This window comes from Crocodylus porosus, unplaced genomic scaffold (genome assembly GCF_001723895.1).
Source record: "Crocodylus porosus isolate Cpor-Errol unplaced genomic scaffold, CroPor_comp1, whole genome shotgun sequence".
Taxonomy (NCBI): Eukaryota; Metazoa; Chordata; order Crocodylia; family Crocodylidae; genus Crocodylus; species Crocodylus porosus.
Window position 1 is genome coordinate 231,695,162 of NW_017728886.1, and position 22,360 is coordinate 231,717,521.

Below are 22,360 nucleotides of genomic sequence, written 5' to 3' on the forward strand. Positions count from 1 at the left end.
CCTTTGTATGAAAGTGCTGCAAGGGTTTTGAATGTTTAATTCTAAGATTATTGGGGAAACAATATTTAAATCTTTGTTTTTACATTGGAAGCTATAATAGTTCTCTTGACTACAAAGCAGGCTTGGACTTTTCAAGATGAGAGAGACAAAATTTCAGGTTTAATACTCAAGTGTAGGCTCTGCATGGGATCAGAATAATTTCTGTAAGTTCCAAAGTTACTAGTAGAATGAAAAAATCTGCAACCACAGATCTACCACCAGAAAAAAAAGAAGTGATTTATTTCAATGAATAAATCAAATAGTGTTATCCTTGTACCAGTCACGGGTAATTTTATTGTTTTGGGATGAATTAAGTAATGATTTGGTTAGAAAGGTCCACTGACCTATGGACAAAATCAAGCCTAGCTGTCTTGAACAAAACATGAATATCTATGCAGCTCTTTCCCCACCTGCGCCCCCCGGCTCCTCGAAGGTGGCGGAGCACCCTATGACAGTGGGGATAGAGCCTTCCATCTCAGCCATCGTGGCGGTGCTCTGCACTCTCATTGGTTGTTTCACTAACCAATCAGAGTGCTCCAAGAGCATTATGGATAAGCAGACAGAAGGATTAAGCCCTTTATCAGAATTTTTGTTTAATTGTGTGATTAAACCTGAAGCTTTTCCTAGAGAATCCCTGCTTGCTCCTCTTCATTGAGGTTGAGAAGCACTTGGAGGGACATGCTAATGACAGACAAGCCCAGAGGAATGGGAACTTCTCCTGTAAATTCCATGTAACTGAATATGTCCATGGAGACCTCCTGAACCTTCTGTAACACAAGCTTATACACATTTGCAGGGCCTCAGCCCAGTTTGTAGGTGTGTAAAACTGTCTTACACATGCAAGTACCAGGTTAGGTGCAGAGACCAGGCAGAATATTCTGTAGCTGTTCAAATTCTCCAGACATTAGGCAGCTCCCCGGATTTCAGCAATACTTAGAAAAGAACCTATGGAACAACTGTCATGAAGCCATGAAAGCAGGAGATACTGGAAATGGAACAACTGTCTCCATTAGAAGATTTTCTGGTTGGAGTCGCAATGCTGATAGATTCTATTGTTGGGAAATGTGCAGACAAATAGAAAAACTTCTCTCTAACCCCAACCCTACCTTTCTAATGGGAAGATCCTGTAGCATGGCACACATCTTTGGCATGTTAGTTTTAGAATAAGGGGTCATGCTAATCAGGCGAGATATTGTCTGTTTGTCTTTAGCAGATGCACAAGAAATCAAACTGGCTTGATACAAGCTAAGTTGAGGGACAATAGCTTTAACTTACCTCAGACTGGCCAGAGTGATTAGAGAGGACCAACTCTGTGCTCAGTGCAGATTTAATTCTGCCTCCAAAGTAGGCCAAAGCCTTGCCATTGGAAGTGGGGTCATTGCAGCTGTGGGCTGGGGCTAGGGGCCATGCTGTGCTGCACTCTGGGCAGGCTGCAGCTGCACTGGGAAGGCGCTACAGGGGGGCTATAGTGAAATTTGGAGTGGCAGCAGTCCTCCCCTGGCCACCCTCCCAGCGCTGCCGCTGCCCCCTCCAAGCACAGCATTGCAGCCTGCCCAGCACAGATCTAGGGGCACGTGCTCCCTCCCCCCCTCCCCCCGGTGCCCTCCCAGATGAGCAGCAGTCAGAGCCACCCCCATTTCTTCCCCATGCCCCCCAGACAGGCTGCAGCTCTGTCCCGCGCCTGCCTCACCCCGGCTAGGCAGCGCCTATCCTAGCTCCCCTCCACTCCCTCCCTCACCATGGGGGGTGTTGATCTGTCCCCCCCCCACACCTCTTCCCTCGCCCTTCACCATAACAGACTTGCCAACTGCATGCAGCTATATTGGAAATTAGATCAGTATTGGCCGGTATGTCTCCTTAAATATTGGCTATTGGTATGGGCCATTTTAATGAGTTTTGCCGTAATCAAATGTACATCTACCACTGTTGTGGGTTTATTTGTTTCTTTGAATACAAAGAAGGGTACCAGTTTACTAAGTGTCTTGTGATTCTTCACGGAGGATTTAGAGAGATGATCCAATCCTTATAGTTCTGGCAGGCTGATGCATCTTTAAAGATCTTTCCCTTATCATCTGCAGTGCAACCAGTTTTCAGTAATTTTGTTTATTTTGAGTTGTGATTTATTTTCTCAGACCTTGTGTTTCTTTATATACAGTAAAAGATTTGGGGCTGGAAGCTATAGTTTTGTGCAGTGTCAGGAAGTTCTACAATTAGTACAAGGAGCATAATAATTTTTCTGGCATGTACTCTAGACATTTTAGTAACTCTACTATAGCCAAACAAGGCTTCAGTCCCAACACTTACAAATAGCAAAATTCCAATTCTAGTACTTATGCACATACAAATGCTGACTTACTGTTTGACACGTACATAAGAAGAGAGATAAATATTCTCCAGTGTTTTTAAGGACCTTTTTAAATAAGGTGGTTAGTTTGTTTCATCCTGTTGGAAAACTGAGAGGCAGTCTAATAAATACAGTACAAGCAGCTTCTCTCACAAGAAAATGTTTCATGTGTTGTCCAAAGATAAGTAATCAGCACTGAAAAATCAAGAAAGCTTACAGAATACTTAAGTTGTTATGCATTGATTAGGTAAGACTGGTGGATAGTATCTACAGCAAATATTCTTTAGCAGTCCCTTGCAGTTGAGGATGATTATCTTCTATGATTTGTTTTATCTGGGGGTGCGAAGATGCCTCATGAGGTCGGTCTGGGATTGACAGACTCTGCTGCAGCTCAGGAACAGATTTCCTTGCAGGGTGGGTAGCTCAGGTTTCTTGATTTGGTCTGTGACATGCTGTTTCTGGCACTCTCACTTTTCCATCTGTTGTCACTGTAAGCTTTCGAAGTACTGAGCTACTTGCAGCAAACTCTTCCTCCATTTGGGCCAGTCCTGGGTGATAGTCCCCCATGAGTTGATGTTGATGCTGCATTTTTTTCAAGTTGGCCTTAAGGATGTCCTTGAAGTATTTTCTCTGCCCTTCTATTGAGTGTATACCTTGCGTGAGCTCAGAGAATAAAATGTGGTTCAGGAGTCTGGAGTTGGATATCCAGATGGTGTGGGTGGCCGAATGAAGTTGATGTTGGGTGATCAGCTTATGGTGTTTGCTTGCAATAGGCCACTGGCATTGGCACATCTATCTTCCCACTAGATTTAAAGGATATTCTGCAGGCAGCATTGATGGTACTTCTCCAATGGCTTGAGGTGTTTCCTCTACGTTGTACATGTCTCAGCTCCGGACAGTAAAGAGGGAATCATGACTGCTTGATAAACCATGAGCTTTGTTTTGGATCTCATATTGTGATCTTTGAACACTTGTTTTGTCAGGCGTCCCAAAGTTGCACTTGTACATTTGAGGTGATTTCGGATATGTTCGTTGATGTCAGCCTTCCGTGAGAGATGGCTTCTGAGGCACGGGAAATACTCAGTGTTCTCTAGAGTTTCACTGTGAAGCTGAATTACTGGAGGTGGGGATTGCTCATGAAGAGCTTGTTGATGGAGGACCTTAGTCTTCTGAATATTAAGTGTCAGTCCCATTTTCTTGTATGCCTCAGTAAAGATGTTGATGATTTCCTGAAAGTCCACCTTGAAGAGCAAGGAGATGGTTACACATGAGCACATGCTACATCATCATCAGTATACTGGAGCTCAATTGATTGAGGTTGGGATAGTCTTGGCTTTGGCTCAGAGTCAGCTGAGATTAAACAGTTTACTATCCATTCAGTAGTTTAGCTCCTCTCCAGCTGGAAGCTTGTTGGTGGTCATATGTAGCATCACGGTGAGGAATATTGAGAAGAGTGCTGGAACAATGATGCAGCCTTGCTTAACTCTTGTCTTAACCTCAAAGGGATCTGTGACGCATCCGTTACTGAGAACCACTGCTTGCATACCATCATGAAGCAGATGAAGAATAGTGATAGAATTTTGGTGGGCATCTGCACTTCAGAAGGATCCTCCGCAGTGCTTCTCAGTTGACAGTCAAAGGCTTTTGTGAGGTTAAAGAAGGCCATGTACAGAGGTTTATGTTGTTCCTAGCACTTTTTATGCTGCTGGCAAGCTGTGAAAATCATGTCAGTTGTGCCTCTTGATGCCCTGAACCCACACGGAAATTCTGGGAGGACCTCTTCAGCAAGTGGTAGGAGACAGTTCAGGAGGGTTCTTGCTGTGATCTTTCCTGTGGTGGATAGCAAGGCAATCCCTCTGTAACTTCAGTCTCCTTTCTTGAAGGTTGCCATATTCATGCCATGCCTGAGGTCATCTGGGATTTCCTCCTCATTCCAAATCCTTAAGATGAGAGGGGAGCTGTGTTGTGAGCTCCTTTCCTGTCTGCTTGAAGATTTCTGCAAGGATTCCATCCACTCCAGATGCCTTGTTGTTCTTCATTGGCCTGATGGCTTTCCTCAGCTTATCCAGCCCTCAGGTTGGAGGGATTCTGAGATCATCTCTGACTGGGTGTTGCAGGGTGGAGTTAAGATCTCTGTCATCAACAACAGTGCCTCTATTGAGAAGGTCTTCAAAATGCTCCTTTCAATGGGCACTGATGGCTCCCCTGTCCTTGATCAGGTCTCCTCTATCCTTAGGTCTCAAGGGGGTTGGTCCCCAAGTGCTTGGGCCCTAAATCGCTTTGGCATTGAAAAAACTGCACATTGTGGATGTTAGTGAGATGTTCAATCTCCTTCACCTCGTCTTCCCACAATCTATTCTTCATGTAGTGGGTCCTCCTTTGGACCTCTGCCTTGGCTTGTTGGAGGCTCAATTTCTTTTGCTTGGAGTTGATGTCATTCTGTCAAGCCCAAAAGGCCTTGCATTTGCAGGCAATCAGCTCTTCAGTCTCTTGGTCATTCTCATCAAACCGCTCCTGATGTTTCCTGGCAGAGAAACTAAACGTCTGTTCACAGGTGCTGATGACATTCTCCCATGGTTGTTGATTCATATTCTCTGGTTTTTCAATGAAGCACTGATGGAAGAGGTCTCACTTGATTGGGTCTTTGAGTCCGTCAATGTTGCTATTTCATCAGCATTGCTTCTGCTGCAGTCATCACTTAGTATCCAGTCTAAGTGACATAGCTGAGCAGATGAACCAGTGGTCAGTCCAGCAGTCGTTTGCTCCTAGCATTGCTTGGGTGGGAATCTTTGCAATTCCAGGCATGAGCAATGGCATGGTCAATAAGTGGGGAATGTGGCACAGGGGACATCGTGGTAGGGGTCTACTACAGACCTTCTAACCAGAAACAAGCTAGACCAGGAATTCACCAGGGAGCTGGCTGAGGCTGCACACTCATGGTGCATGGTTGTCATGGGAGACTTTAACTACCTGGACATCTCATGGGAAGGGTACTCAGTCAAATCCGATGGGTTGCAAAGCTTCCTCATGTGCGTGGACGTGCTCTACCTGACTCAAGAAGTCTATGGGCTGACAAGAGGTAAAGCATTGCTGGACCTGTTACTGGCTAAAGGGGATGAGCTGGTCAGTGACCTAAGAATCGATGGAAAGCTGGGTGATAGTGACCAAGAGCTGATCAACTTTACTATCCGTCACAAAGCTGGCAAGTCAGTCAGCAATGCAGAAGTCCTTGACTTTAGGAAAGCTGTCTTCAACAAGCTCAGGAGGCTCGTTGTTGAGGCCCTAAGGGATCAGGACTCAACAGGAAGAGGAAACTGGGCTGGGCAGGTTTATTATAGTGGTGATCTGTACTCACCATATCACAGAACTACCAAAATCTTTTGTGGCTTTTCAGGCAGGAAAGATTTGCTATCTGCTGTCCCCATAACATCCTGGTGGTGCTTCAACTTCTTGGTCCATGACTACTTATTTGTCAGCACTACCCTTGTTTATTTTGCAGCTAACCTTCCCTGAAGGTCATTTGTCTATTTGCCACCTGTGGACGTGCTGGGTAGCAGTACAGCTCTGCTGCCAGCTACAGCAAATATTACTCAGGGGTACAGTAAGAGCAGCTGCTGTATAATGTGGTAGATTTAATAGAAACATAGAAAATTAAGGTTGGAAGGGACCTGAGGAAGTCAACTAGTTCAGCCCCCCTGCTCAAAGCAGGACCAGCCTCAACTATATCATCTCAGCCAAGGCTTTGTCTAGCCAGTTCTTAAATCTTAAAGGATAGAGATTCCTTAACCCCCCTGGGTAACCTGTTCCAGTGCTTTACTACCCTCCCAGTGAGAGAGCTTTTCCTAATATCTAACCTAAACTTCCCTTGTTGCAATTTGAGCCCATTGCTCCTTGTTTTTTCATATCTCACCACTGAGAACAGTTTAGTTCCATTCTCTTTGGAACCACCATTCAGGTAGTTGAAGGCTGCTATTAAATCCCCTCTGTCTTCTCTTCTGCAGATTAAATAAGCCCAGTTCCCTCAACCTCTCCTCAAGTCATGTGCCCAATCCCCCTAACCATTTTTGTTGCCATCTACTGGAGTCTTCCCAATTTGTCTACATCATTTTAGTAGCCTCTGTGTGTGTGTGTGTGTGTGTGTGTGTGTGTGTGTGTGTAGTGGGTAGGGGTGCAAAACTGAACACAGTACTCCAGATGTGGCCTCACCACTGCCACATCTGTTTCAGACATGTAAAGGTCAAATATTTGGCCCACTATAAAGAAAAGAATATTGTGATTAAAAAAAATCTAGACTGCTGGGTTAGAGCCGTCTTATTGCAGGCATTAGCTGTTAGAATTATGTAGAGAATACAAACAATATAAAAAAGGAAAGTCTTCAGAATGGCATATTTAGAGACCTGCATTTATTTTGTTAATTGTTAACATATTTAGTTTGCAGTAAAAACCCAAAGAATGTTCTTTTTTACCATCGGAATCTATTGAATTTAGCATCTTTCACCCCCGTCTCAGAGCTCATACTCTGTCAATGTTTTAGGTTCCAGTAGGATTGAACAAACAAATTTGTAGGATGTAGCCATGATTGACCCATGAGGATCATTCCCTTCTCAATTATCTTTCCTACCAATGGTCCAAGAAATAAAGACAGCTGTAATCAAAATAAAATCTTATTTTTAAGAAGAGCACTTTATAATGCATATTCATGGATCAAAATCATGTATTTATATCAAAGTACCATTCTTTGCATAACTAAGACTTGTAAGCAAAGCTTTTTTCTCCCTTCCCTTGAGTAAATGTTGCTTGCAGCTAATCCACTGGGTATGGACTGACCCATGCAAGTCATTCAGGGAAGTTCCTCTAAAATGTAAGGTCAGCTTGTTACTCTAAAGCCAGCAGAAGCCTCTTATGGGAAATTCAAGGCAGTACAAAGTCAGGGAGCAGCCTCTTTAGATTGCATATCTCTCCTGGGAAATGCTTTTATTTGGAGACAGAAATCTAATCTTACCATAGAAAAGCAGGTCTGGAAGGGACCTCCAGAGGTCATCTAGTCACCCCTTTCCTGAGTCAGGATCATCCCTATCCAAACCATCCCACATAAACCAGAATCTAAACTCTGCTTAAGTCTACTGTCAATCCTGACACAACATAGAACTATCACCCTAACCTGCCACTGGTGAAGCAAGGGAATCATAGCAGCCAATATCCTGCTTGTATAAAATATTGTGAATATACTCTCAAGAGGTTCTGGGTAGAGGGCCACACCCCATGCTACTGAAGAAGGCAAAATCCCCCACAGTCCATACCAATCTGACTACGGGGTAAAATTCCTTATTGTTCTCAGATATGGTGATTAGTTTGACCCTGAACAGAGGGAAAAGACCTTCTAGCCAGGAACCTCTGAGTTTAAATCCTAACACACCCCAGTCAAGGGCTCCAGCCTTGGCTGTAGCCAATGCCTAGTGCTTCTGGGAAGGCTTTAAAACATCCTGACAAATATAGCAGAAAAACGGTGGGGAATAATTCTGTTCCCTATGATCACTTGTTAAAATCATAGTTCAACAGAGGAGTGAACTCTTAAGGGGTCTGATTGATAATCTGGTCATGGAACTGATTTCCCTGTCACATGGAGGGTGTGTCTGGAAATTGGGCAGAGGGCTAACAAGTAACACACAAGCTCTGAGGTTAGTAATCTTTTTTTTTAATGAAGCTTTAGGCTTGCCACACTTTGGTCATGCCCCTGATTCTTCTCTGCAGCCTCAGAAGAAAATTAGTTTGCTTGTCCACAATATCTTGCCAGGACCTTTTCAGCCCTTCTGGAAGTTCTACTGTTGTGGGCCCTCCATTTTTAGATGAATACCCTATGTATCTGCATACCACATGCCCCCACATAAGACACGTACCTGGTTTTGGGAAGGCAGAATGAACAAACAAAGACTTTTTCCCTTTTAACCAAACTGTTTAGAATCAGCTTCCTTCTTGAGAGAGAGACCCCAATTTTCAGCAGTTAATTTTAAGGGGAAAAGTTGAGTAAATAAAGTGTATGCAAATGGAGTTGTTTTTCCCCAAGTACAAGAAAATAAAATTTAAATGAGTTTTTAATAAACCCAATTGTTATGCGCACACATGTACAACAGGACAGACCTAGATGGGCTAAGGTTTGTTATCCTTTCTTTGAGTTATACATAGTCAAACAGTTATGATAAACATTCAAATTAAATACCTGCATTTTAATCAAGTTTACTCAAGTAGAGATTCATATAACATAACATTGAATCTATTTTTAACCCCAGCTGTACGCATTCTAAAAGTATATAAAGGAAACTATGAGTTCAGTGTGGGAAAAGGAGAGGCGCTATATCATTAATAACCTGGTCAGAAACTTCAAGTTCTATATCCCATACATATACCAAAAAAGGCAGAAAATGGAAATTTGAGTGCATCTGTTAGTAATAAAAATGTTTTCCTCTATCTGTCATGATTACTCATTGCCATCCCAGTCAAAGTCCAAAGGAACTTTCAATGTACGCTACATAGCATTAATTTCATCCCATCCTTCCTTTGCTTTCCCACACCCATTCCAAAGAAGTTCATGCTGTTTGGGTGTAGCCAAGAAAATCTATTGGTGTAAGATGCTAGTGATCAAATGGAGCCTTTGCCTGTTTTTGAGAATTGGGAAAAATGCCTGTAACAACATTGCTTTATAAATGAGGGTGATTATTTGTACAAGTCAGAAGTGACTTCTCCAGCCCCTGCCCCCAGGTCAGTTCTCTATTCTTTTTCTCTCTTCCCACTCCTTGAAGTGTCCCATTCCCTGTTCCCCCCCCTACCTCCTCCCTCCCCCCGGTCCAGATTGTCAGACCCTAATTTGGGTAAATGCTGATTCTATAAGGGGAGCAGTGATTCACAAATATCTGCTTTTGCCTTTTTCCTTTGTGCCACTGACAATGGGGAAGTTTTTATTACAAATTTTACATGATTTGTTTTCAGTAAAATAATTATATTTTTTATGATATGTAATGAATTAATAGATTTCAGATTTACAAATTCAGTATACATTTGAGATGTAAATACCCTTTATCTAGCACTTAATGAGTGCTAATCTACAGTATGTCCAATAAGTTTATATTTATTCAATAACCAGAGGGGGCTCCAATGATCATTGGCTTGTAGCATGTGAAATATTTAGGTCATAGGATTTTGCAGCATTATATTCTTGGAATAAAACCGTAAGTGGGATAATAATTGATGGATGGGAATGCAATCTCTGTCAGGAGGTAATGAGCTTTTTTTTGCTTCAGGGCTAGATGAAAGGGCTGACAAGACGTCCTTGCCTGGAACCTCTGCTGTGTTTTAATATATCTGAAAATAATACCATTAGTTTCGTACTTCATGAGGCCCATTGGTTCTAATATTAAACAGATATATAGTTATAAATAAGACCAAATTTTCTTAAAGGACTACCAATATATCCATCTGAATTTCCAGACAAAGGGCATCTTTACATAAAATTGTGAGACTGGTGCTTCTATGTTTGATATGCCTTTGGATCACAGGAAACATCTGAGGCGCATCTGCCACTGGAAAAAGTAATTTACCTTTTATGAATTGGTTATAATTTCACTAATTATATTTCATGGCTCCACACTTCTAAATGAATTTACTGAAAATGTTTAGCAAAGTATTTTTTATTCTAATCATGAATAAAAGTTGTAAGTATATACAACTATGTAAATCAATTCGCTGTGGTAAACAAATTGATAGTTTGATCTAGGCCATTTTTCAAAGAGCTAGTCCAGTTTTGGAAACTATAATTCATTTGTATCTGCAGTTACCTAAATACAATAAACTTTCTTTTCCAAAGTGCTATCTTCTCTTGACTTGTGATCTTGGTGTCCCCAGATGCCAGGTCTATAGTAAAAGAATTGTTTGAATAGTAAGCAATGGCTGAAACAATTTTCTTTCTCTTTCTCTTGTACTTCCTCACCCTCCATTTCAAAGAAGTTGTAGACCCATTTGTTAGATAGGATTTGGTAACCAACTTAAATGTCCTTGGGATTCACTTGAATACTAGATCTTTCACATAGTACTGTTACAAACAGCAAGTTTTTCTTTGACTTTGCTGATATAGGGTCAATATTTAAGAAATGTTTCTCTTCTCACTCGTGAGTGCTGTGGTCAAATCCAGTGTTTTCTGTTTTGAGAATAAGCATATTTCTATTGGCCGTATTTGCCACGTGATGAAATTTCAACAGACACATTTTGAAATATATTTTAAATATAATTAAAGATAATTTTACTTAATGTTTTCACTTTTTTCCTCCCCTTTACAGCAGTGTTTGAAGTTTCTTTAATAGTATTAGCTGCCATAAAGTTGTACTAACAGCTAACACTTCTTCTGGCAGTATATGTTTTTGTTTTTCTCTTAAGACTGAGGGATGGGTTTCATGCACTTCTTGGTTTCTTCCTGTGGATAACCAAGTTATTATTTAAGCTGTCCCTGACAGGAAGACAGGACAGGCTGGCTATGTTTTTCCCCCATGATGATGTGGAGTGCATTAGAGCTGGCTGCTTCACATTGCCTCGTTCATGGTTGTGCATCTCACACAGTTGAATGTTGTCACTTGTTGTATTGTGTTGAGAGATCTTGTACTTCATGCCACAGTATTGCTAAAACTTAAAAATGAATTTATTCCTCTGTCACAGTCTGATCAATAGGATATTTTTGTCTTTATGTGACTGAGACCCAGCAAGTTAAGCATCCAAATGTGTTTTGAAGGCATTCAAAGTGGGTGCTTGAACTGCCTCCGGCGGCAGTCTGTTCCAAACCTTGGGGGCTCAGACAGTGAAGAAGTTCTTCCTTATGTCCAGCCTGAACCAGTCACAGTGGAGTTTGTGACCGTTCGATCTTGTCATCCCTTGGGGTGATCTGGCGAACAGTCGTTCCCCCAGATCCTGATGAGCACCCCTGATAAACTTATAAGTGGCCATCAGGTTGCTCCTGAGCCTGCATTTTTCCAGGCTGAATAGCCTCATTGCTCTCAGCCTTTCATCATAAGGTCTGTTTTCCTGACCTCTTATCATGTGTGTGGCTCTCCTCTGCTCCCTCTCAAGCTTCTCCACATCCTTTTTGAATTACAGAGGCCAAAACTGGACGCAGTACTCCAGCTGGGGCCTCACCAAGGCCAAGTACAGCGGGAGAATGACATCCCAGGATCCGCTTGAGAAGCATCTATGGATGCAAGCCAGTGTTTTGCTCACTTTACCAGCTGCAGCATCACACTGAAGGCTCATGTTCATCTTGTGGTCAACCGTGACCCCCAAGTCGCTTTCATCTGTAGTACTAACCAGCGTAGCACTGCCGAGCCTATAAGCATGGTGCAGGTTTTTCCTCCCAAGGTGGAGAACCTTGCAATTTTCAGTGTTGAACACCATCAGGTTCTTGTCCGCCCATTTCATGAGTCTGTCCAGATCCTCCTGGATCACCCTCCTGTCTTTAGGTGTGGATGATTTACCCCAGAGTTTGGTGGTGTTGGCGAACTTGGCCAGTCCACTTCTTACACCAATGTTCACATCATTGATGTAGATGTTAAACAGTATAGGCCCTAGGACAGAGCCTTGTGGGACCCCACTGGTCACAGCGCACCAAGACGATTGACTCCCGTCACCCACCACCCTCTGGGTTCTACCGCGGAAGCAGTTCCCCAGCCAGTGGATCGTGGTGATGTCAAGGCCACAGTTAGCCAGTTTAGCCAAGAGGTGATTGTGGGATACCAGATCGAAGGCTTTTTTAAAGTTGAGGTATACGACATCTATCTCTTCCCTCTTGTCCAGGTGATAAGTCACTTGGTCATAAAAGGAGATGAGATTGGTCAAGCAAGCCCTACCTGCAACAAACCCATGCTGGTATCCCTCAGGATATTTCCTTCAGCTAGTCTGTTAAGGATGGCCTCCTTGATGATCTTTTCCAAGACCTTCCCCAGGGTAGAGGTCAGGCTGATGGGCCTGTAGTTTGCCAGATCTACTTTCCTCCCTTTCTTGAAGATAGGCACAACATTGGCCCTCTTCCAGTCATGAGGCACTTCACCAGAGTGCCAAGAGCTCTTGAAGATCTGTGCCAGGGGCTGAGCTATTATGTTTGCCAGCTCCCTGAGTACCCTTGGGTGTAACCCATCAGGGCCAGCTGACTTGAAGGTATCCAGCCTGTTGAGGTGTTCCTTCATGAGGTCAGCTTCGATAGAGGGCAAGGAATCTCCCTCGCCCGGGCCTCCCTGACCCATAGTGGGCAGGGCCATCCCATGGGGCTGATGAAAAACTGAGGTAAAGTACCCATTTAGCAAGTTCGCTTTTTCCTGGGCGTTAGTTGTCAGTTGCCCCATCTGGTTTAGCAGGGGTCCAATGTTGCCCTTGCTTTTCCTCCAGTTCCCCACATATCTAAAAGATATATAGGTTAGGACAAAATAATAGAAGTATTGCATGTTGCATGAGAAAATTGGGATAAAAACGTAGTGCTCACATTGACTTAAGCTTTCTGCAGCTATCAGCATACTATGTAATGTATACTTATAGCACCATAAAGTTAAAGGAAAAGTTGCACTAGAGTTATGTATGTATGTAATTAATGCCAGGTAGAGCTAAGTGTTTGAGTGTGGTCTGTGAAAAACAAACCATTGCAGACCTCTGTTCAAAGAGTTTGCATGTTTGCTTCTGCAAAGCAAACCATCAAGCTCTAAGCGGTTTGTGTTTCAATAATATCTAGTGTGCATGTAATGCAAATAGTGAATGACAGCCAGTTTATAGGCCAACTCTGTGACTTAATATCAGTGGTGGCGCATAGAGGGTGCACAAGGGTGCATGTGCACCCCCTGAGAGTGCTGGTGCACCCCCTTAGGGAACAGGCAGGGAGGACAGGCGAGAGTGGAAGTGCCAACGGTGTGATCCACCACAGGGTCCCCCCCCAGTCGCTGACTGGCTGCTGGGGGGTCAAGTGCCTCTCCCCACCAGGACTCAGGATGCATCAGTCACCCATGCTTAAAATCTTAACAGAAATACAAGTGGTAGCAATGACAGACATCTTCTCAGTGATCAAAGGGAGCTCAAGTTGCTTTGGGTTAGGACAATAAAAATGCTTTAAACTGTGAAGTTTACAGTCAACCTAAAGCTATTTGCTAGTATTTTGTTATGTGGACTTGGAATAGAACATGGAACCTGAGAGAAGTGCCTTTCTGGTCTCTTCAAACAGAACCAACCTTTGAGACACTGTAGTTCAGGAGACATTTGTGCTGTTCTATGGCATAATTCAGTAGGCACACTTTCATGTCTGGCCACAATAACACTGTCATACTGATTGTCTGTGTGGTTTTAATTTGTAAAACTTTTTTCAATTTTATTTTTTATTATTGTTCAGTGTATCCAAGTGATGATCTTTTGTTTCATTCTGTTGTTTCTTTGCAATTGAGACTGACTTGACAGGATATCTAGTATTTGATGGAAGGGATTTCCAATTCTGGAACTTGCTTCTTTTTGGTTCAGAAAACCCTTGTCATCCTTCAAAGTGTGTTGCAAATCCCGTTTGTTCTTTCAGGCTTTTAATAAGTTTGAGGGTGAGTTGCTAAGTTTTTGCAGATTGGACAGGGTTTTGGTTATTTTTTTAAGTTATAGTGATTTGGGTATTGTAAATGTTTTGCAGGCTTTTATAAAAGTCTACAGTAGAGAAGTGTGTTCTATAAACTGTAACCATAAGCAGTGCCTGGTATACCAGCATCAACTTTTGAAGAGGGAATAAAATTAAACAAGACTTTGGATTATACCAATAGCTTCCTTTTTCATGGTTTGTTATCTATTTTCTAGAAAGCAGAGTTGGCCTCTGATAAAGACCTCTACCTTGATAACAGCTCTGTTGAAGAAGCCTCAGGAGTCTATCCTATTGATGATGATGATTATTCTTCTGGGTCAGGCTCAGGTAAGATATTTTATCAATTAATAAAAATATGGAGAAAGATATTTAGTATTATTCTGTATGTACAAGAATAAGGCCTTGTACTAGAAAACAGTGCTTCAGTGGAAGTCTCAGGCGTTTGGCTCTGTATATGTGGAGTCCCCAGTATCTTTCCAGATCTTGTCCTTATATATTGATCTCATGCTTTTACTCCCCTACTCAGGCCATGAGCAGACATTCATTTCAACAGGTGGAAATTTCTGAGAAAATTCCACAAATGGAAATCTTTCTGGGAGAGGAATTCTATGGGGATTCAGTCTGCAGCTGGTTCCTCTTCCCTGCTCTCTGCACCTTCACCAGACCAGCTTCGTTTCAGCCTGGGGAAGGCAGGGGGAGCAGTGGATGCTCTAGTCCTCCTGGTACACAGGGGGCATAGAGCAGTGGGGGAAAAACTCCCCAGTTTGGGGTAGAGGCAGGGTCCAATGGTGGCTTTTCTCCTCTTCTCTGTACTGGTCTGGAGGGGATAGGTACAGCAAAGCAAAGCCTCCAACCTGTTCCACAAGCCAAGCAGTGCCTGGCTGGAGGAGGAGGCAGGGAGCAGTGTGACAAAGTCCCTCACCTGCTTCTCAACTCAAGGACCCCAGTTGGGGGAGTGGGTAGGGGGCTTTGCATTGCTGTTTCAGTCCCCTTCTGGCCTGGTCCAGGGGACTGGAGCAGCAGAGTAATATTTCCCACCCCTACCCTCTCACCTGCACCCATTCCCCTGATCAGACAGTCTCCAGGCTGCACAAGAACAGGGAACATGGCTCTGGTGCTTCACTCCCCTCCCGGAAGGGGAGGAGAGTATACAAAGGTTCACTCAAGAGAGATTTTGTCTTGCGAGAGAGATCTTCCAAATTGACACCTGGATGATCTTTTTCCTGGAAGTGGCATGTTTCCCCTCAGAAAAATTGAACGAACACTTGTATGCTCATAGTTTCTACTGGGAGAATGGTAGAATGCCTTTATGTGGCCTCAGTTATAACATTTTACTGATCTTCCCTATATTTGTCTCTCCAGTTTTAGGCAGTGCTGTCTGGAGTTTGGAAATGGGGATTTGGACAGGTTTTATTTTCCCACAGTAAATCTGAATCCTAACATTAGTAATATCTTTACGAAAGTCTTGAGGTTTCATTTATTTTGGGGGGTTTGTTTGGGGTATTTTTTGTAGCTGCTCATTCAAATAAATACTGTTACATATACATTTAATCTCTTCTGTAGAATCTAGGTTTCGTTGGATAGAACTGATAACTTACTTTGATGTAGTCGCATCAATTTACAGATAACAGAAGATAAACCTAGTGATATTTAATGTGACCTGTCTGCAGTGATGCATCATTAGATTGTAAGCTGGGTAGGTGTCAGCTTTATGAATTGAGTGATGAGGAAAGGAGCAATTATCCAAGTGGGAATTGTGTCACTTGACGATACCCTGGATATCTGTATTGGGGACCCATTTTATTTGAATCATTTAGTAGAGTAAGGTATATGGATCCCATAGTGAGTTTTCTTCCTAGTTGCAGCTTTAGAGCCAAAAGTCAGACTTAAAAAGCAGTGGGCCAGAACAATTCCTTTCCTGTTCAAGGGACTTTGTCTAAAGCTGTAGCTGAGAGATGCTTCAGGACTTTTGAGGGGGTAGGGTAGGGGGAGACGATGAGGTAGCAAGGAGTCTGTTTCAGACTAAAACAAACCTACATGTTATATTTCTGATTTAATTGAACTCCTAGGTCACGTCCAGACAAGCATGGACATGTGGTGTGTGGTGCCGTAGACCTGTCTGCAGTACCACACACCACGCATTCAGGTGTTTCCCATACTGCTGCCTTGCAGTGCATGGGGAAGGGACCAGAAAAAAGCAGGGCAGTGCACATGGCAGCAGCATGTGCTACCCAAAACTGGAGGAGCCTAGTTGGCCAGAGCCATGTTTTAGCTACTGGCCAGGCTCCCTGCTGCAGGAGCACTGTGGCTGCAGCTCCCCAAGGACCCCAGGCCCCAGGTAAGGCTGCTGAGGCCAGCACAGTAACTGCCTTCAGCCTCCCCTACCCTACCTGGGGTAACCTTCAGTGCACCAAAATGTGCATGATATGGATGTTCCCTGGTCACAAGTAGCAGCGGCACAAGGTATGCTGCTGCTACTTGTCCCCGGGGAAACAAGCATTCCCACTTGTCTGGATAAACCTCTAATGTTGCTAGATCTGCATTAAACTTTGACTTGAGGTTGGGACCAAATCTCTTGATTCTTGCCTTCTATCTCCTCCTGAGATTATACAGTAGCATATTTCCCCACTGCTTAATTCTAACATGGCAGGGCCCAATCAATGATTGGATGTGTTTACACTTGTACATAAGCCAAGCTCAGCTGTAAGGAGACCTAATTCTTCTAATGTGTACTTGCTACTGAACATGTGCCAGTGAGTGTAATACTACAATAACCTGCTGAATTTATTTATTAGATTTATATTCCATGATCCCCAAAAGAGACCCAGGATTTCTTACAGTAGAAAGCAGATAAATTGTTGAGACAAATAAGTTATTAAAATAAAATAATATGTAATAGAACAAACTCCTTAGGTAGTTCCCCAAAGCTTAACTTTGCCTACTTGAAGGACTTCCCAAACAAAAAAGTCTTGCAATGTTAGCAGATGACATCAAGCTTGGTCTGTATTGACTTGAAGTGTTCACAGCTCATTTCTTTGGTGTTTGTACTTCTGGTTTGCTAGAACAGGCAAATTATTTATAAATTTAATTTTGTTCAGCATATGCTTTGACATGTGTGAACATGCATACCAATATTAACATCAGCTACTTCTTTTTGCCCCAGTTCTACAAATGCAAGTCATTAAATACAAAAAGGAAATGTAGATTTTTGTTTGCGCTAACCATCTACAATGAATTTGTTAGGAGATTTTTGTGTATAAATCAGTTACAAACTAAGGAGCTTATTTCAGCCTGTTTGGCCATTTGAAGCTACATCCCATTAAGGACTACCTTGCAGATGCACCAACCTATTAAGAGGCCTTGAAAATCATTGAGCAGATGAAGAACAACAAAGCACAGAACATCTGCTGCAATGTTTATAAGCATGGTGGAAAAATGCTCTCTCACTAACTATGTGTCCTTATCCTGAAAATCTGGAAACAGATTCCCAGTGACTTGGCATGCCAGAATTGTAACCGTATACAAGAAAGGAGATAGATTGGATTTTGGCAATTCCTGTGGCATTATGCTTCTGTCCATAGCTGGGAAAATCCTTATCCTCATTCCCCTCCACTGACTCCCTTTGTCAAGGAGATTTTCCCCAAATCTGAACATGGTTTCAGGCCACTCAGAGGTATGGTAGACACGATCTTCTTGGTAGACAGCTGCAGAAACGCTGCAAGCAACTCCAAGATCTTTACATGGCCTTCATTGATGTGACTAAGGCCTTTGATTCAATTAACAGAGAGACCCTATGGAAGATCTGGTGAGACATGGATATCTGCCAGAATTTGTTACCATCCACAGACTTCTTCATAATGACATGACAGCAACCATCCTAAGCAATGGCTTGGAAATGGACCCCTTCACATTAGAACTGGAGTCAAACAAGGCTGTGCAATTCTGTCAGTGCTCTTTTTTCCATCTAGATCTATCTGCATCTCATTGCTGAGAGTCTTCCATCTGGAGTCAGCATGGACAGGAATCTCTTTAACATCAACTGATTTCATTCCAAATTTAAGATAACCAACACCTCTATTATTGATCTTCAGTATGTTGATGATTGTTGCGTGTGCCCAACTGAAGAGCTTCAGGTCACTTTTGACTGCTTTTTTGGATTGTATGAAATGCTTGGTCTCACTGTCAACTTCATGAAAACCAAGGCACTTTACCAACCTGCCCCAAACCAACCAGCTGCTGCCCCACATATTACAATTAAAGGGCAGTACTTGGAGAATGTTGGGCATTTCCCCTACCTTGTTAGTCACTTTTCCCAAAAAGTAAATACAAATGATGATATTCAACACAGGATAAAATCTGCCAGTACTGCCTTTTGATGTCTCCACAATTGGGTCTTCAGTCATAACATCAGGATCCAAACCAAACTTTCTCATCTACCAAGCTTTTGTCATCCCTGCTGTGCTATGTGGGTGTGAAACCTTGTTGACATATCATAAACACCTGAAAACCTTGGAATGTTACCATCAGCAAATGTCTTTGGAAAATCCTCCATATCAGTTTGAGGTTAAAAAAAAAAAATGTTAGTTTTCTGGCTCAAACAAATACCACAATCATTGAAGTCATATTTATGTGGCACCAGCTTTCTTGGACAGGACATGCCATAAGGATGTCTGACAACCAGTTCCCAAAATAAGTCCTATACAGGGTAAATGAAAAGAAACAATTAAAAAAAATAAAATCAGATTTTTTATTTAAATTTTTTTGATTGAATCAGATTTGTTTTTTATTTTTAAGATAAAAATAGAGACAGAGGCCATAGGGACCTGAGGGTGGGGAAATGTATGTGCGGGGGTGGGGGAGGGGGGCAAGAAGGCTGCAGAAGGAGGAAGTGGGCAGGACAGAGGGTAAGAGGGCCACCTGTTCCCTCTGCCTCCCCAGCCTCTGCTTTCCCTGCTGTAGCAGTGGGGAGGGAGAATCCAGACAGTCTTCCACTACTTAAATTCTATACCTGAAAAATTACAACAAATTAATAACATTTCCATATATAGAATCTATGTATTGGGGGGTCATCTTATAGTCAGGGTCATCTTTATATTAGAGTAAATATAGTATATAGGAGCTTGACTTGGGGGTTTTAAAATTTTCATTAGCATGAGTCTTTTCTCCTTTTCCCTGTGAGCAATAATTGTTTGTGTATTCTTATTTGGATTTTTTTTGTCAAGGATCAATGACCCCTTGCAATGTATTTTAAGCTTGTTTATATCTTGGGGATAGAACTGGGCCTGTCAGTCACTGGCACCAAGTAGCAGAATACCCCACCCGCTGGAGTTCCCTCCAGGCTTTCTATGCCTTCCTAGTGGCCAGAACTTCTTGCTACTGAGTTATCTGAGATAAATTCCTAACTTTATTTCAATTAAGCTGATGGTTCAGTTGACTTATTTTTGTCTCATTTCCACCTGTATCCCAAGGCTATATTTTTCATTTTTGTCCCAGCAGGTCTGTCTCTACTGCTGTAATGTTTGCTGTGTCTGGTGTCCCTGCAGGCTTAAGAGAAGCTAAAATATTTTCTCCTTTCTTATAGTAGGCAGGGAGTTTGGCTCTCCAGAAAGGATGCAGTTTCCAGTCTAGCTGGCCTCAGGCCCTCTCCCCCAACAGAGCTGCAGAAACTATCTCTGTTGGAGAAGATGCAACCCAGGCTAGCAGGATTGTATCAGCCCCTCTGTCCTGACTGGAAAAAGGAACCAGGCAGGATTGGACAGGGATCTTTTCAAGGGAAGTGAAAGCCAACAGGATGGCCTTCCAGAAGGACTATGTCTGTAGCCTGAACCAACTGCCAAGCTTTCTGGGTGCAGTTTAGGTACTTCTCCTTTTTTCTCACATCCCCATGGGTCACAGGTGGACTGACAACATGAACACTGCCACTTACAAAATAGACATGGGAACCTGAAGCCCACTTATTCCCCTTCCCCCGCCACATACCCTGTTCCTACCTCTATGACAGCTTCAGCCTTTTTTCATCCAATAATCCCTAATCTATCCCAGGCTGAGACTTCTAGAAGGTATAGAGTCATCTGGCTCATGTGAATACCCTTCCTCCTACCTGCCTGAGTCTCTGCTACCTTCATCTCACTTGGAGCCACGTGTCTCAGCACTGGCATCATCAATCCCCAAAACACTTTGGTACAGTTCTTCCTGGTGCCAAGATCATGGTGGTACCAATGGGGCATCATTTCAGTGTAGTCTGTCCCTGCTGCTGTCCTAGGTGCTGAAAACTTCATTTGCTACAGCGGTTACTAGTGCGTTGATGTTACCAAGCTCAGCTCATCTTTAGTGTTGATTTTAAAAACCATATTGTAGAGCCTTCTTGGACACTAAGAGTAGCAAATCACTTGAATGAGGAGGGGTTTTATCATCTTATTAAAACAATTGTAGAGAAGCAATCTACTGCGTACTTAACAAGGGATGTATGGAAGCTGTAAACTGCCTATGGAATCAAGGATCACCTATATGCTTCATGCTGGGGCTTATGGAGATAGGTACACTGCTTGATACCCCTTACCTTGACCTTCACATTCCTTTATAGAAACAAATCCTTATGGCCCTGTTGGAACCCATGTAGTTTTCCTCACGTTAGACTGTCCTCTTCTCCTTCGTTCCTCCTCTTTCCTAACAAAAGGCTTCTGTTATTTAGATAATTATTCATGGAATTGAGTTCACTGGAGGATTGCCAGAGGGTGACTATCATCCCTGTCTTGCCTTGCCATCCTTAGCTGAGGTAATGGCTTCATGCACATCATTTCAAAGAGAGGATTTGAGACCAGTATGGGCTCCTACAAAAACCCCTGTTGAAGGGTTACAGAAGAGGTCCCAAAAGCACTTCTCTAGCAGTCCCTATTGAACTATCTGTCAGACACAAATATTGATTTGAGGCAAACCTCAAAGAGGACAGGTAAGAGACCTCAGGATCTATCCTTTAGCTTTGAACATGCGTTTCCATTGTGTGCTGGGTAAGTGTGAAGATGGATGCATGCATATCAATGCAACTTTCCCCCACAGCCCTTCCCTCACTGAATTGATGGAAGGATCCCGCTTAATGGTGCCATTCTTCTTGTCCTCCCTGACAGATTCTGGTAACCAATGCCTCGATTCAGAGATGGGGAGCTTGGGTAGGCAACACTAGTTTTAAATTTGTTCAGACAGAAAGAGAAGGGTTGATTAATTTCCCTTCCCATGGGTACACCCATCCTGTTCTTAGAACTGATTTCATCCAAGAACTGGTGCATATAACATCTGGTTGCCCACAATATTACATAGACACCCCTTAATGTCCTTGCACAAGGGTGCTCGACCTCTGGCCCATTGCCAAATATGGCCTGTGGAGCTGTGGCATCCAGCCCAACAGGGCTTCTCACAGGTCAGAAAATTTGATGATGGGAATAGTAGCAGTTAATACAACCAGCCTCCCCTGCTTCCAAATTCCCAAGCCTTTCACTGCAGGTTGGAGCCAGGCCATGCCCCCTTGCCCTGCACTGCCACATTGGGCCCAGGCCATGGCTCTTTCCCTTGTCATGGTCAGGTTGGGACCAGGCCATGCCTTCTCCCCATGGGGCAGGGTCATACTTCCTATGCCTCCCACAGGGCCAGGTTGGGAATGGGCTAAGCCCCATTCCCCCCTGCATGGCTGGATTGGGGCCAGTTCCCTCCTTCCCCAATCCTCTTGGGTGAACTTAGTTGGTTCCATTTGGGTGCACATTGAGATGGGATCCTGCTGTACCCATCCTGGGCCCTGGATCAGGACCACCAGCCAGATCTGGCCCAAGGATGGATCAGGCATTGCCCATCCAGCCCACTGGGCAAAAAGATTGAGCACCACTGTTCTTCCAAATACTCTAAAGAGATTTTTTTTTCCACCCTGGACCATGAGTGTATCGGTGTCCATTATTTAAAAAAAAAAAAAAAGTAGTTGTGTTTGCAGACAGCTTTGTGACAGACAGGAACAAAACACAAGCCACATTCTGCTCCAAAAGAGGGAACCCAGTGTAGTGTCTATCAGATATAGTCCCATGGATTTCCAAGGGTGATATATACTTACCATCTTACCCCTATCAGACCAAGGTTATCAAAGAGGACTAGGCAGGAGTTGGCCACAGTTATGGTAGGATCTGCATGGCAAAGTATTTTGTAACCAAATCTCTAGTTCTTCTCTGCTTGCTTTCCAGAACGTATTCTACATGGATAAGACTTGATCTCCAAAAGCAATAGTTTCATAGTTTCTAGGGTCGGAAGGGACCTGAGCAGATCATCTAGTCTGACCCCCTGCCATGGCAGGAAAGAGTACTGGGGTCAAA

General features: G+C 43.2%; 1 protein-coding gene across 1 annotated transcript in view; it reads left to right on the forward strand.

Moving 5' to 3' along the window:
* Positions 1 to 22,360, forward strand: part of SDC2 (syndecan 2) — a 100,693-nt gene that overhangs the window by 67,642 nt on the left and 10,691 nt on the right. The window contains exon 2 of the mRNA XM_019550849.1: positions 14,228 to 14,339. Within this exon, the coding sequence (XP_019406394.1) occupies positions 14,228 to 14,339 (112 nt within the window). The remainder of the gene's footprint in view (positions 1 to 14,227; positions 14,340 to 22,360) is intronic.